Consider the following 16,593-nt stretch of genomic DNA (forward strand, 5'->3'; position numbering starts at 1 on the left):
TGAAAATGCTGTCTTTTGTCCACTGGGTGGTTTCAGCTCCTTTGTCAAAGATTAAGTGACCATAGGTGACGTTTAGTCTTTTTAATACCAGGGATTTTTCTTTAACCAGTTCTAAAAACTGTGATTTTTGTGTTTTATTTTTCTGAAATTATAATATATTTATTTTTTTCTTTTGTTTTGTTTTGTTTTGTTTTTCTGTGTAGCCTTGGCTTTGTAGACCAGGCTGTTCTTAGACTCACAGAGATATGCCTGCCTCTGCTTTCTGAGCACCAGGATTAGAGGTATACCCAACTACCACCCAGATGAAATTCAAGTATATTTAGAGGTGATAAATTCATTTGATATGGATGGTTTTCTGATCTCCCTGTATGTTGTCCAACAGTTATCTATGGTGACTTGGACATAATTTGTTACAAGGAGCTCCAGTTTCTTTTACTTTGTTATCTTTTTGTTTTGACACCAGTCTTGCTGTGTAGCCTTTGCTGGCCTGGATCTCCTATGTAGACCAGGTTGGCCTTGAATTCAGAGAAATCCATGGAACCTCTTTCTGAATTGGATTAAGCATACACCATCAACCCAGCTCAGAGTCTTCAATAATGGCCTTCAAACTGGCATCTGTTTTGTTTTTTCAGTAGTAGCTGCCAATTATAATCTTTATTATTTTGAGAGATACTTTATTTATTAATATTTTCTCTCTGCTAAAATATAGTAATTATTATAAGCTTTGCCAGTTTACATTTAGAAGAGTAATCAAGTGAGAAGAGAAAAATATTAATCTCACTGAATGAGACTCAAAGACCAACCCAAATTTTTGGTCAAATTAAGCAAGCTTTATTTTCTGTCAGACAGGGCTGTCTCCCTAAAATGGGGTTTGAGAAAATAGCATTGAATATAGGAGAAAATAGGGCTTATGTATAGCCCAAAAAACTTCAAGACTAAGGATTCCCTAGAGTTTTTGATCACCTAGGAACTTAGCAGTACATTTCAAAATTATTTGGTGGAAAATTTATCAGGACAGATGTCAGGGTATAAGGTGTGGAACATGTCAGATTCCAGAAAATGGGTCAAGACATGGTCAAAGTTTTACAGAAAATGGGAAGGAACTTATTTTGACCTTGTAACAAGATGGCTTCTAATCTTAGATAAAGTCAGGCTGTTCCATAATTGCCACCTTGTCTTAGGTGTACCTTTCAAATCCTTGATAGGGAACAGTCATTTTTTATCTGGCAGGGGGCAAGTATTGACAGTTTTTAATTGGTGAGGGGCCAAATTTGTGTAATGGCTAGGATCTCTCTAATTAGAAAGTAAAGAAAGAGGGCTGGTGAGATGGCTCAGTGGTTAAGAGCACTGACTGCTCTTCTGGAGGTCATGAGTTCAAATCCCAACAATCACATGGTGGCTCACAACCACCAGTAATGAGAAATAAATAAAAAAAAACCTTTGGGCCAGAGTGAAAGGGGGCTGGAGCAAGTGACCAAGAGCAAGAGGGAGAAAAAAAAAAGTAAAGAAAGAAAGCTTAGAAAGTATAAACTTTTCTTAAAGCCATCCTCTTTGTTCTGTATATAGCAGGTTGAGTACCATATCATTGTAGAACTAATTCAGTTAATGAATCTACTACCTGTTGATAAATTTTGATCTGTTTGGTTTTAACAGGTACCTTTTTTGACAGTGAGTGAACCTGATATGCCAGTAGGCATTATATGTATCCATTCTTTCCTCTTTGGCAGGGAGTTTCCTTTGGACCTAATATTCCAGCCTCTGTTGAAAATAAGGGGTGGTGTATTCTCTTCTGTAACTGCTTCTTGGCTGAAATTGCCAGGACCCAGGAAGGCTGGAATGTTAGTCAAAGGCCAGGAAGGAGATTCAGGCAGTGGGGCACTCATCAGAAGCATCTGGCTCACTGATCCTGCTGAAGAGACAGAACAGTCATGTTTGCTGGACTGGTTCAAATCAGCTTTCAGCAAGTCCAGGGCTCTCCAGTTTTGTAGGACTACTTATGTTGGGCATGGTATATAGATCATCTTTGAAACAATTTGTAGTGAAGAGATGATTCCTGGATGGTGTTTGTCAGCCATGTAGAAATCTGCCAGGACAAATAGAGACTAGAAATTGTAAAGTTAAGGAACTTGAAAGAAAATTTTACATTTGGACCTTCTCCCTACAAGGAGTAGGTAAAAGGCAGGGAAGTTTTAGGTGTTGGTTGTGGTAATAACAGGGGTAGGTACTTAGTCCAATTGACTTGTGACAGGTAGATTCAAATTGCAGCTCAATGAAGCTTATTTAAATCGTTTTTGGTTTTTTGAGCCAGGGTTTTTCTGTGTAGCCCTGGAACTCGCTCTGTAGTCCACTCTGGCCTCAAACTCAGAGATAGTCTTGCCTCTGCCTTCTGAGTGCTGAGATTAAAGACATGCACTACCACTACCCAGCAAAAACTTATTTAAATTTTTAAGTTTACCAAAAAAAAGTGAGAGTTTTAGATAAATTAGATTTGAACATTTGTAGCTGCATTGTTTGTAATCTATATTGAAATCCACATTGTAGAAAATGCAACAGCTAACAGGTCTGTCTATAAAATAGCTGGAGTAGATGCATGGTTTTGAAACAAATTTCAAACCAATGCTATAGTGTTGGATTAAAAAGCATGAACATTCTTTTCTTTGCTCAGAAGACTGGGTATATTATACTATACAGAGATTTTTTTTTCTTAGCATTATAAGAAGCATCTTTAAGTCTACACTTAAAAGACAACCAAAGGAAATTTAAAATCTTGAGCTTGCAACTAGTAATAGTAGTCAGTGCTTTACCTGCTTGTCAGAACTCCATTGATCATTGTTAAAACTCTGAACCTTTGAAATCTTAGTATAACAATAGCAGGAAAACAATCTGAAACGTTTATTTTTAAATCACTTTTTAGACCCTTGTATGTTATTCAAGTTTTCATATCCTTAGATATTTATAACTTTCATTTATATATTTTAAATTATTTTAAACCTTTATACTTTATATGAACTTTAATTTTTTTATCCAGGTATTTAGACATGTGTTGATTGAGAGAAGTTATTGCAAATTAAGGTTTTTTTAAAATAAAGGAATAGTAAAAAGCTACATCTGAAACCTGCTTATACTTAAATATGAAGCCTGTGGGTTTGCTTTTTTCATCAGGAGACCAGAAAAGCAAAGCCTATTTGTTTCAGTGGTGGTGGTGGTGGGTCTTTTTGTTTTGTTTTGTTTTGTTTTGTTTTGTTTTGTTTTGTTTTTCAAGACAAGTTTTCTCTGTGTAGCTTTGCCTGTCCTGGAATTCACTTTATAAAAAAGGCTCAAACTTAGAGATCTACCTGCCTCTACCTCTCAAGTGCTGGGATTACAGAGATGCATCACTACACTTGGCTCAAGGCCTGGTTTTTATATATGAAATATGTTAACCAGGCAAGCTGTTGCTAATTAATAAAGCTACAGTTAGCCATCAACATCATCAGAGATGTGAGAGAGATAAAGTATAGCAGGAAATATCAATTAAAGTGACAGAGGCTTAACACTTCTTAGACAGTTATCCTAGGCTCCAGTGGGAGTTTGTTGGGGGCAGAGGTCTTTCTTCAGCTGTCACATAGGACAGCATTGCATGTTCAGCTGCTGCAAGGACAGGGTACGCCTTTGGCTGCCAGACCCTCTTAGGTAGAGTAAGATAGTCATCCCAACAGTGCCCATAGTTTGTGCATGCCCCGGCAGCAGGTGAGGCATGGGGCAGTTTTTCCCAGTGGTTAGCCTCACCGTAATCCAGATCAGTGCCTCAACCATCACCTTTAGAGACCTTATGGTTGCCTCTAGGAGCTGACATTTCTATCTATTATTTTTCCATTAAACAGATTAAATGTTATATTCAGTAAAACCCTGTAAATTTTGAGGGCCATTTATTAAGTATACCTGATTTTAAATAAATTTTACTTGTTTTTAGTTATTTGTTACAAGTTTAACTTTGAAAACATATACAAGAGTCTAAACAAAGTTTATTTCTATAAATTTATATTTAGCATGACTACAAGTATAGTTTTGGACATATTAAAAATTTGGTTATTTATAAGGTAACTTACTACTAACTTAATTATCTTTAACAGTTTACAACAAGTTACTTGCTTTTTATAAGATTAGGATTGTATTTTATCCCTGTTAGGTTAGGCTTTAAAACATTACAATTTTTGAGTTGAAGCTCTTTGAGTATCAAAATGAAACTTTAAGTCTTGAGATTGGCAGCTTTATTTTCTTGGTCTTTTCATGGTGCATCGTTATAGACTATCATAGTCTCTTGTCTGACTCAGTTTATCAAAATAGCTAAAGCTTAAGTAAGGAAAGATATTTTATAGCCTCTGTGCTAGACTGCCTAGGTCATTGTTCTGCTACATCGTAAGATAGGAATATCCCAGGGCACAATCCTAATCTGGACAAGGCAAGACCAAACTTTAAGTAAATAACTCAGTGCTTAGTATCTGGGATTCATTTGTGATCCTTTGAGTTCTTTTAAGGGGCCCAAGGCACCTCTCTGGCTCCACTCTTGGCAACATCCTATATAGCCTACCCCCTAGGCTCCAGTTGGCTTCATTTCATTATGGCTGCTGTTCTTGATGGTCATTATATGGCACTGGCATTTCCAAATTTGCTCAGGTCCTCATTGCAATTGGGCCACATTTTCCTCAAGAGTCTTACCTGGGCTCCAGGAATTCCAGTCCTGCCATATAGTGCCAAGGTTTATCTGCTCTCCATGACCCTTTCATGCCTTTTAAAACTAGTACCACCTAGTTGACTCTTACATACAAAGTTTGGTTGCCAACACAAGATACATTTTTGAATATAAATGCATGGAGGTGCCGCTTTAATATTTTATTAGCAAGTATTGTTTGAGCAGAATGAAGGTGACTAAACTGGTTAGTTGGACAATTATAGGAACGTGGTGTTGGGCCAGTCCTGGGGCATTGATTTCTACCCATACCCTTGAATCTTTGTTGTATAGTCCACCCATATCTTTTGATTGGGGACAGGACTTTGAGATAGAAGGTATTCTCTGACATCAGATACCAGTACCCTCCTTCACTGTTCACTGTCTGAGAAAGGATCCCAGCAGATGTCACAGAAGGGGATGCCTTACTGTGACCTACCGATGGAGGCCCCCTCAGACAGAGGCTTGCTGATTTCTCTGTGTGGCACTTCTAACAATCTTCCACACAGAAAGTATGCCTTGGGGCCTTGAATTATCTTCAAGGTCCACACCTCCTGAGGCAGCAGTCTGCTCTGAATTGGGATTGGAGGCTTGGTCTCTCTTGGGCCTCCAGAAGTTACTAATCCCATCTAATGAGAGTAAAGACCACCGAACCACAATTTTGGGGGCATTAAGCAAGCTTTATTTTTGGTCAGACAGGGCTATCTCCCTAAAGTGGGGTTTGAGAAAATGGCATTGAACATAGGAGAAAGTAGGGATAATATAGCTCAAAAACCACAAGACTGGAGGATTTCCAAGGGCTCTGGTTACCTAGGAACTTGGCAGAATGTCTTATCAGGGTGGAATTAAGGTAAAGGATGTAGAACATGTCAAATTCCAGAAATGGGTCAAGACATGGTCAAATTTAAGTTATACAGAAAACTGGAAGGAATTTATCTTGACCTTGTAACAAGATGGCTTCTAATCTTAAGACTGAGTCAGGCTGGTCCATCAAAATAAAATAGCTACTAGGCAAAATGCAGATTTAACAGTTAGTTTTCTGCTCCAAAAAAAGGAAGCATGACCGATCATTTACAATAAATTGAGCAAACCATTACATACACAGTTTCACAGTTACAATAGGGAAACAGAAATGAAGAAATAGCATGTACATGTAGCTGGGTATGAGGAACTTTACCTTTTCAGGTACCTTCAGGGAAAGTACTGTATCTCCATACAGTACTGTGGGGAATGCAGTTTTGGAAACATCTACTTTTTTGCTTTTTTTCTTCCCTTCCTTCCTTCCTTCCTTCCTCCCTTCCTTCCTTCGTTCCTTCCTTCCTTCCTTCCTTCCTTTCTTATTTTGTGTGTTTGTTTGTTTGATGGATTGATTTTCAAAAGAGGTTTTCTCTTTGTAGTCCTGACACTTGCTTTTTAGACTAGGTTGGCCTCGAACTCAGTAGCCTGCCTGCCTCTGCCCCCCTGCTGGTATGTGCCACCACCACCTGGCTCCTTTATATGGTGCTATGTAAAAAGGATTCTGTGTTGTTTACTTTTGTGTGTTCTTTGTTGTTGTTGTTTTTTTTTTGTTTTGTTTTGTTTTGGTTTTTTTTGTTTTTTTTTTTTTTTTTTTTTTTTTTTTTTGGTCAGCATCGAGTTACAGCTACAAGAACTAGGTCCTGTCATTCGTAGTGGTGTCTACTCCCATCTTGAAGCATTTGTGCCATGCAATAAGGAAACACTGGTAAAACGTCTAAAGAAGTTACATCTTAATGTTCAGGTAAGTGGAAGAGTAATTTCTACATCTACCAGTAAGAAAGAAAATGTTTGCTCAGAGTTTTTGCACATCTGTCACTTTATAGTTCTATCTTTTATATGGTTACATATCTTTAATAAACATGGGATGTTACTAAAGGTGTTTGAGAGCCCCTTCTTTAGGGTTGGCAAGATGGCTCAGCAGGTAAAGGCACTTGTCAAGCAAGCCTACCAATCACAAACAATTCTTTATTAAGGCACTGATTTCTTTTAACAAAGAGGTTTTTTTGAGTTGAGAAATCATAGTTTCTTCTTGATTCAAAGCAGGTTAATGAATAAAGTAATTGTATTGCGGGCTGGCGAGATGGCTCAGCAGGTAAGAACACTGATTGCTCTTCTGAAGGTTCTGAGTTCAATTCCCAGCAACCACATGGTGGCTCACAACCACCCGTAATGAGATCTGACGCCCTCTTCTGGTGTGTCTGAAGTCAGCTACAGTGTATTACGTCAGCAAGCAGAGGTCCTGAGTTCAATTCCCAGCAGCCACACACATGATGGCTCATGGCCATCTTTACAGCTACAGTGTACTCATATACATAAAATAAATAAAAATAAAAAAATAAATCTTAAAAACAAAAATTGTACTGCTATGTCATATCTTGTATTTTTGCTGGCAACTTCAGACATTGACAGTTGGAGCCAAAATTCAAATGACAAAATGAGTAACTGATAAAATAGAACTAGAAGTCGAAACAATTTTTAGTTTTTGTTTTTTGAAACAGGGTCTCACTACATAGCTTTGGCTGGCCTGGAGCTTATTATAGACAGCAGGTTGACCTTGAAATCACAGAGATCCAGCAGCAATGCTGGGATTGAAGGTATATGCCACCATACCCAACCCAGAGAAACACCATTTGCATAGTATAAAACACTTTATTTTCCTTTTTGAAAAGGATATAAGACCTAAACTAGCTCAGGGTTTACATTTGGGTGCAGGGACTTAAGGCCTTCACCATTTTGCTTGTTTTTGTTAGTGTGTATTTTTATTTTCTGTATGAATATTCTAGCTTTGTATGAATATTCTGCCTGTGCTTGTACCATGAATGTTCATAGTGCCCACAGAGGGCAGTGTTAGCTTCCCTAGAATTGGAGGCCAAGGTTGTTGCTGAAGTAATAAAATGAAAAACAAAGTTCTGGAAATGTAGAAATAAAGTAAAATAAGGGGGCCATGTTCCAGCTCCTGTAAGCAGCAAGCAGTGTGGAAACAAAGTTTTACAGTAGCAAGCAGCAGCTTCAGCCACTTGGCTAAGTGTTTTCTGAGAAGCACTGAGAAGCTGTGTTCCAGAGATAGCCAAGGATATGCTGTAAAAACAAAGTTTTGGTGGTCAGAATATTGAGTCAGAATGACCAGGCTAAGACTAGCCAAAACAAAAATAACTGGTGGTGGCAATGACGTTAAGGTCTAGGAAAACAAGATTAGCAATTCTTGGAATAACCCTCCAACCCCTCCGTGTGGTGAATTTTGAAAAAGACCACAAACTGTCACCCTGACCTTGCTGACTACAGTCCCCTCTTACCACCTAGCTACTCAGCCCCTTCCCAGAGACTTTTCAAGGCCAAGTGCAGAGCTGGATAGGGAAGTTGGCTGACTAAGCCAAGAACAGCCCCCTGAGCAAGCCAACCAATGCCTGATGAGATGCTTTGTCCTGTGTTCCACCAACCAGAGTAAGCCAGCTAGCCTTGTTGCAGAAATCTGCCCTCTATAAAATATAAAAGATGTGTGCTTTCTGAGTTCAAGGTTGACCCTTCCTGTGAGGATGGGCAACCCCACGTATGTGGATCAATAAACCTCATGTTATTGCAGCAATCTATTGTCAATCTGTGTTCTCTGGGTTGAGCCAAGATTACAGCAGTTGCTAGCTGCCATGTGGGCTAGAGGAATAGAATCTGAGTCTGTCTCTCCTGTGTGTCTTCCTTTCTTTTTTCTTTTCTCTTCTTTTTTCTTTTCTTCTGAGATAGGGTCTTCCTATGTAGCTGGCTACACAGTCCTGGCTGGCCTAGGACTGGCTATATAAATCAAACTGGATTAAAGTCATATACAACCATAACTGGCTGTTGTGGGAAATACTTAAAAAAGAACTCACCAACTCTCAGCAGAGCCAGGCCACGCTCTCACACTCCTGCTACCACAGCTAATTCTCTGGGGCTAGTCCCCTCCAGGTGATCCCACTCCTTGGCCCACTAACTCTCCACCCCGAGTGGCCACAGGGCTCCCACAGGGCCATCTCTAGCCCCATGTTCCTCTCGCTTCCATTCATTGCCCCACATACCTCTGGTTAGCCATCTCAACACTCAGTTACCTGGTAGAATTAAGACTCTCAAGCTTATCATTAACCAATTAGATTTATATATTGTCACATTTTACAAGATGCCAATACAATAACTTCAGAGCCAATTGATAGTGATAAAACTTTAACCCTATTCTAACCCTTAGATAACACCATGTCAGCCTCCATTCTGGTTCTTTTCCCCCTCCTCTCCCTAAGACCTCTCTCCTCCCTCTCCAGCTCATAGCTCCGCCTCCCTTTTCCTTAGGACTTTTGCTTCCCATCTTGCTCCAGTTGGTTGGCCCTGCTCTTTGCTGTAGCTGTCTCATTATGGATGGTTCTGAGACACCATGTGGTTACTGGGATTTGAACTCAGGACCTTCGGAAGAGCAGTCAGTGCTCTTACCCACTGAGCCATCTCACCAGTCCCCTGCCCCTTGTTGATATTTATATAAATTTTGCCACACCACTTCTATCCCTAAACATTGTAAGCTTTACATTGTTTGAGCTTCATATAAGTAGAAACAAATTGTTTTCTTTGGTAACGTGCTTTCTAGCATTGTACTATGCCTCTCATGTATGTCTACATCTAAATCTGTTGGTGCTGATGTGTATAAAGTTCTCTATTATATGAATATCTCTCATTTAGCTTCTGTTTTCTGTTTATGGATAAACACCTGATATTTTCCAGGGAGGTTGTCTTAATTACATAATTCTTCAAGAAACTTTGATAGTAAATGTTGAGATTTTTAAAAAATAGTATGTTATTCCAGATACCATTATATGCTTTGTTTATTGGTATCATGGAATAGGTAACATGATTTGTAGTCATTTTCATGTTCTAAATACATCTTTTATCAAAAATTATAATGGTGTTTTTTGTTTTGGACTTGGGGTACAACTCAGTGGTAAAGATTCACTTACTTGGTATACCTGAGTCTCTGAGTTCAGTCCTCATTATAAAAAAGCAAAGAAAATCACTGAAGAAACAGTTAAAATATTTCTGGGCCTATGACAGTAATAAAGATTTTAAACACTTAAGTATATGGTATTTGCAAGATGAAAATGCTATTGGCTGATTTAAGATGTCAGATATAAAATTCTTTCTTTCTATGCTGAGCTCATATGGAGAAGAGTTTCTGTTTCTTCTTTCATTTGGCCTTGAACTTAATTTTTGCTTGCAGCAAACCTTATAATTGCTAATAGCAGCTAGGAGAGCAGGATGTCCACATGCTGTTGGTAGTCGCCAGTTGTGAAGTCTAGTATTTCAGAATAGTGTCGTCTTTGGGTCTGTCTTCTAGCCAGGAGTCGAACAGCAGTCTAGGCAATGTCCCTCCCATTCTCTAGGTTATTTGCATTACAATTCATTCATGAAGCTTATTGACCAAATCTTGGGATCATGCTTAAGAAAGTGAAGTAGCAGGCAAAACCTGGGACTCTGCTTAGTGAGACACAGCCATCCTAAGTTTGCCTCCAGTGTGCCTTTTAACAAGTCATTGCTGTTGAAGAAATAGCCGTGCTAGATAATCATTTCAGGTCTATAATCAATATGTGAGATGTGATTTCACTATTGAGGATCTGCTTATAGAGTAAGTTCTGTTAGGATGTTTGAAAAAATTCCAACTATATCCCTTCTCCCCTCTAGGATGATCGTTTAAGAGAACCTCTGCAGAAACTGAAGCTGGCTGTTAGCAACGTCATGCCTGAACAGCTGTTTAAATACCAGGAGGACTGCCAGGCTCGCAGTCAAGCCAAATGTGCCAAGTATGTACCTCTACTTTGGACTGGCTTTTAAAATAAACACATTTAGCTTATGTTCTTAAGTAGTCCTCATCCTTGTGAAACCATGTATGTCACTGAAATGATGTAATTGAATTTTTCCTAATTGTCACCTCCCACTCAACTGTTTTGCTGTTAAAAGCACAAGGCTTAGCTGGGCAGTGGTAGTGCACACCTTTAATCCCAGCACTTGGGAGGCAGAGGCAGGCAGATTTCTGAGTTCGAGGCTAGTCTGGTCTACAGAGTGAGTTCCAGGATAGCCAGGGCTATACAGAGAAATCCTGTCTCAAAAACAAAAACAAACAAACAAAAAAACAAAACAACAACAACAAACAAGCCAAAAGCACAAGGCTTTATCTGGTTAATATCAGATTAACAAAACAAGAACCCAGCCTGGCGAGATGGGACATGCCTATAATAGCAGCAATTAGGAGGTTTCAGCAGAGTGATTCAGGTTCCAGACTAGCCTGTACTTCAGACTGAAATGCTGTCTCAAAAAGAAAAAAAAAAGGCTAAGCACTGATGCTGGTTAGGCATGTTACATGCTGACCAATCCGACTAAGCTGGGGCTGGACACAGATAGCTTTTGACCTAGAGGATGAGCATTTGTGCCTCTGTATTGTAGCTCAGAGCCCTATTTACTCAGCCCCTTTATGCTAGTTCAAAATTCACCATAATTGTGTGGAAGTATAGCTTCTCGTTTGTTCTCTTTTGAGTAAACATTTAGCTGAGCAACTCTGAGTATTGTGAACTCTGGGTGAAAACTTTGCTTCATAAAATGCTTTTCATTTTTCAGGTTGCAAGCAGATGAAGAACGGGAAAAAAATGGATCCGATGATGATGATGACGAAAAACCAGGGAAGCGAGTCATAGGCCCACGAAAGAAATTCCACTGGGATGACACCATCAGGTAAGTTCTGTCAGTCATCACTTAGTCAAAGGTAGAGTGAGAAGAAGAATCTGCATCAGAAGAGGACTAGACTGGAAGCAGTCAAAGACTAGTTAATGTGTAAGAAAACAACTCACAGATAGTAATCTGGTGCAGTCACCTCAGGGTGCGAGGGCTTGGTTTCTATATAACACATTCAATCAGCTATTGAGTGGAGTGGAGCCGTTCTGGTTGCAGAGGACAAGCGTTTAATAAATGTACTTATATGAACTGTTGGCAGAGGACAAGCATGTAATAAATATACTGTGTGCCTTTAATCCCAGCACTTGAGAAGCAGAGGCAGGCAGATTTCTTGAGTTCAAGGCCAGCCTGGTCTACAGAGTGAGTTCCAGGACAGCCAGGTTTCTCTAAACCCTGTCTCAAAAAAACCAACAAAACAAAACAAAACAAAACAAAAAAACAAAATATATATATATACATACACACACACACACATATACTTGTGTGAACTGTTTGCTTGCTGTACCCCATGGAAACAACTATTACTTTCAATCTTTACTCAAAGAATGGTACCAGAGGACATTGTTTATTGGTAGGGGGTGACTGTGTGCAATGAATAGTTAATGTTAGAATTTATTTCTCTTATCATTGTCTGAATTCTTTAGCTAATATTCTTTATTTTCACCAGATTTGTGTGCTTCAAAAATACCTGTTTTGAGTTTTATTTTCTTTAGTTTCACAATTCAGATTTCTGTATCAATATATATTTTTAATCTATTTAGAACTTTGTTATGTAACCTTGTTGAGATCAAATTGGGATGCTATGAATTAGAGCCAAATAAAAGCCAGTCTGCTGAGGATTATCTTAAATCCTTCATGGAGACAGAGGTGAAGCCACTGTGGCCTAAGGGCTGGATGCAGGCAAGGTAAGAAATGTGCTTTTCTGGGATTTTGATTTTTTTCTTTGTTGTCAATTTTATTAAATATATATTTGCACAAAAATACACTATATTGATTTTGCTAAGAAATTACATTGGGGGTGGTATGTGGGGGATGTATGTGGTACAAAGGAAAGGAAAGGAGGAATATAATCTCAAAAGACTATTTAAAATAAGAATAATGTACATGTTCAACATTTTATTAATATATAGTATTACAGTCTAGGGCTACATTGAGAGATCTCATCTCAGTTAAACAACTGCACATGTGGTGGGGGTAGATCATCACCACTTAGCAAAACATATATGTCTTGTGGAAATAGAAATAAGAGAAGTATAAAGATTTTATTTTGTTTTTAAATCAATTTTTTTTCTTTTTGCTTCTGAGTTTAGTAGTAGGAAAAAAGGTTGTGGAATGATCATTATAAATTTGAGGTGCTTTTAATGCATAGAAAGAAAGTACATGCTGGATTTAGAGCAGAGCTTGATATGGTGGCACACACTAGTAACACAACACTAATGAGAATGATACAGAAGGGTTGCAGGTTTGAAGCCAGCCTATAGTAGAGAGTTCCAGCTTGGGCTTTGTAGTAAAACTCATCTTAAGAAACACAAAATCGAAGCAGAGCCAGGCAGATTTCTGAGTTCGAGGCCAGCCTGGTTTACAGAGTGAGTGCCAGGACAGCCAGAGCTATACAGAAAAACCCTGTCTCAAAAAAACAAAAAAGAAAGAAAGAAAAAAAAGAAACACAAAATCACTGGTGCACACCTCTAATCTCAGTGCATGGGAAGCAGAGGCACGAATCTCTGTGAGTTCAAAGCCAGCTGGGTCTACACAGACCAAACTGACCTTGAACTCACAGAGATCTCTTTGCCTTTGCTTCCTGTATACTGGAAGTCACCACCATACCTGGCTGAAGTAATTTTAAGAGAATAAAAAAACCAAACTTGGCTATCAACCTATCATCTTTTTTTTGTTTTGTTTTTCATGACAGGGTTTCTCTCTGTAGCCCTAGCTGCTTTGAAATTCTCTGTGTAAACCAGACTGGCCTCAAAGTCAGAGATCTGCCTGCATCAGCCTCCCTAGGGCTGGGCTTAAAGGCGTATGCCACCAGTGCCCAGCTTCAACCTTTTATCTTAAAGTAACATAAACCTTTTCTGTTGATTTGTTAAAACTTCTAAATAAAAAGAAACCATATAAAACTTTTCATGAAATACATTATTGAATAAGGTCATTAATAACTTTTGCTTGGTAAATAAATAAAAATCAAATGATTAAGGATTTTGAGTTCAAGGTCAATATGACCTATATAATACTACATTTGAAGCTAGTCTGGGCCACACAGCAAGATCTTGTATATAAAACAAAAACAGAAAGTGAAGCAATTACCATGTTAGTTACTATAAAAATAATGTTGTCTTTTAATGTTTCCAGAATGCTTTTTAAGGAAAGCCGGAGTGTACATAATCATCTTACTTCTGCTCCGTGAGTAAATCCTGATTCCAGATTTCTTCATTTGTTTTTATTCATGTTAATGGCTTTAAGAAACAAAGATGGGGCTGGAGAGATGGCTTAGTGGCTAAGAGCACTGTCTGCTCTGCCAGGGGTCCTGAGTTCAAATCCCAGCAACCACATGATGGCTCATAACCATCTGTAATGGGATCCTATGCCATCTTCTGGTGTGTCTGAAGACAGCTACAGTGTAATCATATACATTAAATGAATAATTCTTTAAAAAAAAGAAAGAAATGAAGATGTTTACTAAAATGCTGATTGGCATAGGTAAAACTTAAATCTACGTTGAGGTCATCTCTCTGTTGCCACCCTTTGTTTTGTTTTTATATTGTTTTGACTGGTGACTTTGGAAACAGTCCTGAGAGACTCTCCCCAGTCAAGGTTGGTTGTCGTCTATGAGGAGTAATGCAGGCAGCTTAGGTTAGGTCTTCTTGTTCTTATTGTCTACATGTATAACTACATCAGATGAGCTGATCATACAGTGTTCTTCCTTATGTACACAGAAATGGATATTTCCTTAGTAAAAAATAAAAATCAAATTTCTAGGTCTACAAAATGTTTCTGTGGATAAAAGCACTTGCCTTATAAACCTGAATTGGAGCCCTAGAACCCAAAGGCGAAAGGAGAAAACCAACTCCTGAAAGTTCACTCCTGATCTCCATGTATGCACTGAGGCATGTTTCTATCTATACACACACACATAGTCATGAATAAAATCAAATTTTAAAAAAATGGTAATACCAGAAGTTAAACACAGGTCCCAATATATGCTCGGATGGTACTCTTCTACTCAGCCACATGCTTAGTACAGTGAGACTTAAGGAATGAGCCTTTATTCTCCTAATACATAGGAGAATGCCAGGTTTTGTTTGTGGTTGCTTTGGGGGCTACAAATTGATCCCCTGGGAAAATAGTTCAGTTCATTGAGTACTTACCCACAATACATAAGGCCCTTGGTTTTATCTCTAGCACTTAAAAAAAGGGTTATTGAAATATATAAAATTATCAAGCTATACTTTGCTTAGCACTTTAATGTACTTTTAATTATGATTTTGGGGATGATATTATAAAACTGCTGCTCTCCTTCTATACATGCAGTTAGAAGAAATAGAAATTTTTAGTGTATAGAAAGGACACTGTTGCCCAGCAGCGGTGGCGCATGCCTTTAATCCCAGCACTTGGGAGGCAGAGGCAGGCAGATTTCTGAGTTCGAGGCCAGCCTAGTCTACAGAGTGAGTTTAGTTTATTATCAGAGATCTGTTGTGTTTCAGTTATTCTGTTTTCTCGTGTAAGACAGTCTTGCTTTGTTGCCCAGTCTGATCTTAAGGGGCTCCATGTGACGCTCCATGTGACCCTCCTGCCCCTGCTTCTCAAGTAGCTCAGATCATGAGTACATGCCACTATGTCTGGCACCCATCCATTCTGGAAGTTGAGCTAGCTCCATTGTTACTGCTACCTTTGTGTTTGTTGTATGTATGCATTTATGTATATACATTTGTTTGTGTTTTTATGAGAAAATAGGATAGGTAAGCCAGGCAGTGTTGGTACTTCAATCCCAGTACTGGAGAAGCAGAGGCAGGCAGATCTCTGAGTTTGAGGCCAGCCTGGTCTATGGAGTGGTCAGGACATCCCAGGCTACACAGACAAAGCAGCCTGTATCAAAAAAATAAAAAAAAATAAAAGAAAGAAAAAGTAGGTAAATATGCTTGTTTTAATGCTCTGCAGCCTTCCTCCTAAAAGGGCATGGAGAGTTACTGTTGACTTCCTGAAAGTGTATAATATAATACTGCCAGGTGTTTCCGTCGGTTCCTAAATGTTCAAAGTTTCTTGTTTTATTTATTTTGAAACTGAGTCTCACTATACAGCCCAGGCTGGCCTGAATCTTACAGTGTTTTCTTCTTACCTTTTAATTAATTAATTTATCATTCTAACAATTTTTATTTGATTTTTGCAATTAAAATTAATTTTTAATACATTAACTTTTTTCTTAAGTAAAATGTCATTAATAACCCATTTCCCTAATTTGCGTTTGGTATACCTTGAAGCTGTTTCCCTACATATAATTGTAAGTTCTTACCAATCCTTTGAAGTCAGGCTCCTTAGGCAACTGGTTTTGAGTTATTTTATGTTTTGGGTATTTATGTGTGATTTTTAATTTTTTCTCATCTATTTTTGTTTTTGTTAGTAATTATTTGGCCTTTTAGTCAATTTGAATTAGAAAAATATTGCTAAGTATCTCCAGGTCAGCTGAGTACTTACATTGTAGTCCCTGCTCCCAAGGCTGTTTCTCAGTAGTGCAGAGAGTAGTCTGCTATAATCCGTAACATAGAGCTACTTTTCAAATGACCTTCCTTTTAATCGTTTATCATAGGGCAAAGAAAAAGGTGATTCCTGCATCAAAACCCAAAGTCAAGGTAAGAGTCCAGCAAATCTGTAGTTGATCTTAATTGGAGAGTGTTGAATGGATTTTTAAGATGAAAAGAACATATGCTATTTAGCAAAGATTAATAGATGCTGTGCTAAATTCCTTAATTTCAACTTCATAAAAGTCTATTTGTAAAGTAGATGCTTTGTGGAGCAGTGGGAATTTTGCATATATTCTATATAGAAATATTGGATAAAATGAAACTAATGTTTTTTTTTTTTAAAGGTTTATTTATTTATTATGTGTAAGTACACTGTAGCTGTCTTCAGACACACCA

The 16,593-nt window shown here is 38.3% G+C and overlaps 1 protein-coding gene across 6 annotated transcripts in view; it reads left to right on the forward strand.

Moving 5' to 3' along the window:
• The window catches only part of Ubn2 (ubinuclein 2), a 90,289-nt gene that overhangs the window by 35,555 nt on the left and 38,141 nt on the right, over window positions 1–16,593 (forward strand). For all 6 annotated transcript variants that reach the window (XM_031381576.1, XM_031381577.1, XM_031381582.1 and 3 more), the window contains exons 8-13: window positions 6,338–6,467; window positions 10,415–10,533; window positions 11,345–11,458; window positions 12,220–12,363; window positions 13,811–13,861; window positions 16,263–16,305. In XM_031381576.1, the coding sequence (XP_031237436.1) occupies window positions 6,338–6,467; window positions 10,415–10,533; window positions 11,345–11,458; window positions 12,220–12,363; window positions 13,811–13,861; window positions 16,263–16,305 (601 nt within the window). The remainder of the gene's footprint in view (window positions 1–6,337; window positions 6,468–10,414; window positions 10,534–11,344; window positions 11,459–12,219; window positions 12,364–13,810; window positions 13,862–16,262; window positions 16,306–16,593) is intronic.

The sequence above is a fragment of the Mastomys coucha genome, unplaced genomic scaffold (genome assembly GCF_008632895.1).
Source record: "Mastomys coucha isolate ucsf_1 unplaced genomic scaffold, UCSF_Mcou_1 pScaffold20, whole genome shotgun sequence".
In the NCBI taxonomy this organism is placed as follows: Eukaryota; Metazoa; Chordata; class Mammalia; order Rodentia; family Muridae; genus Mastomys; species Mastomys coucha.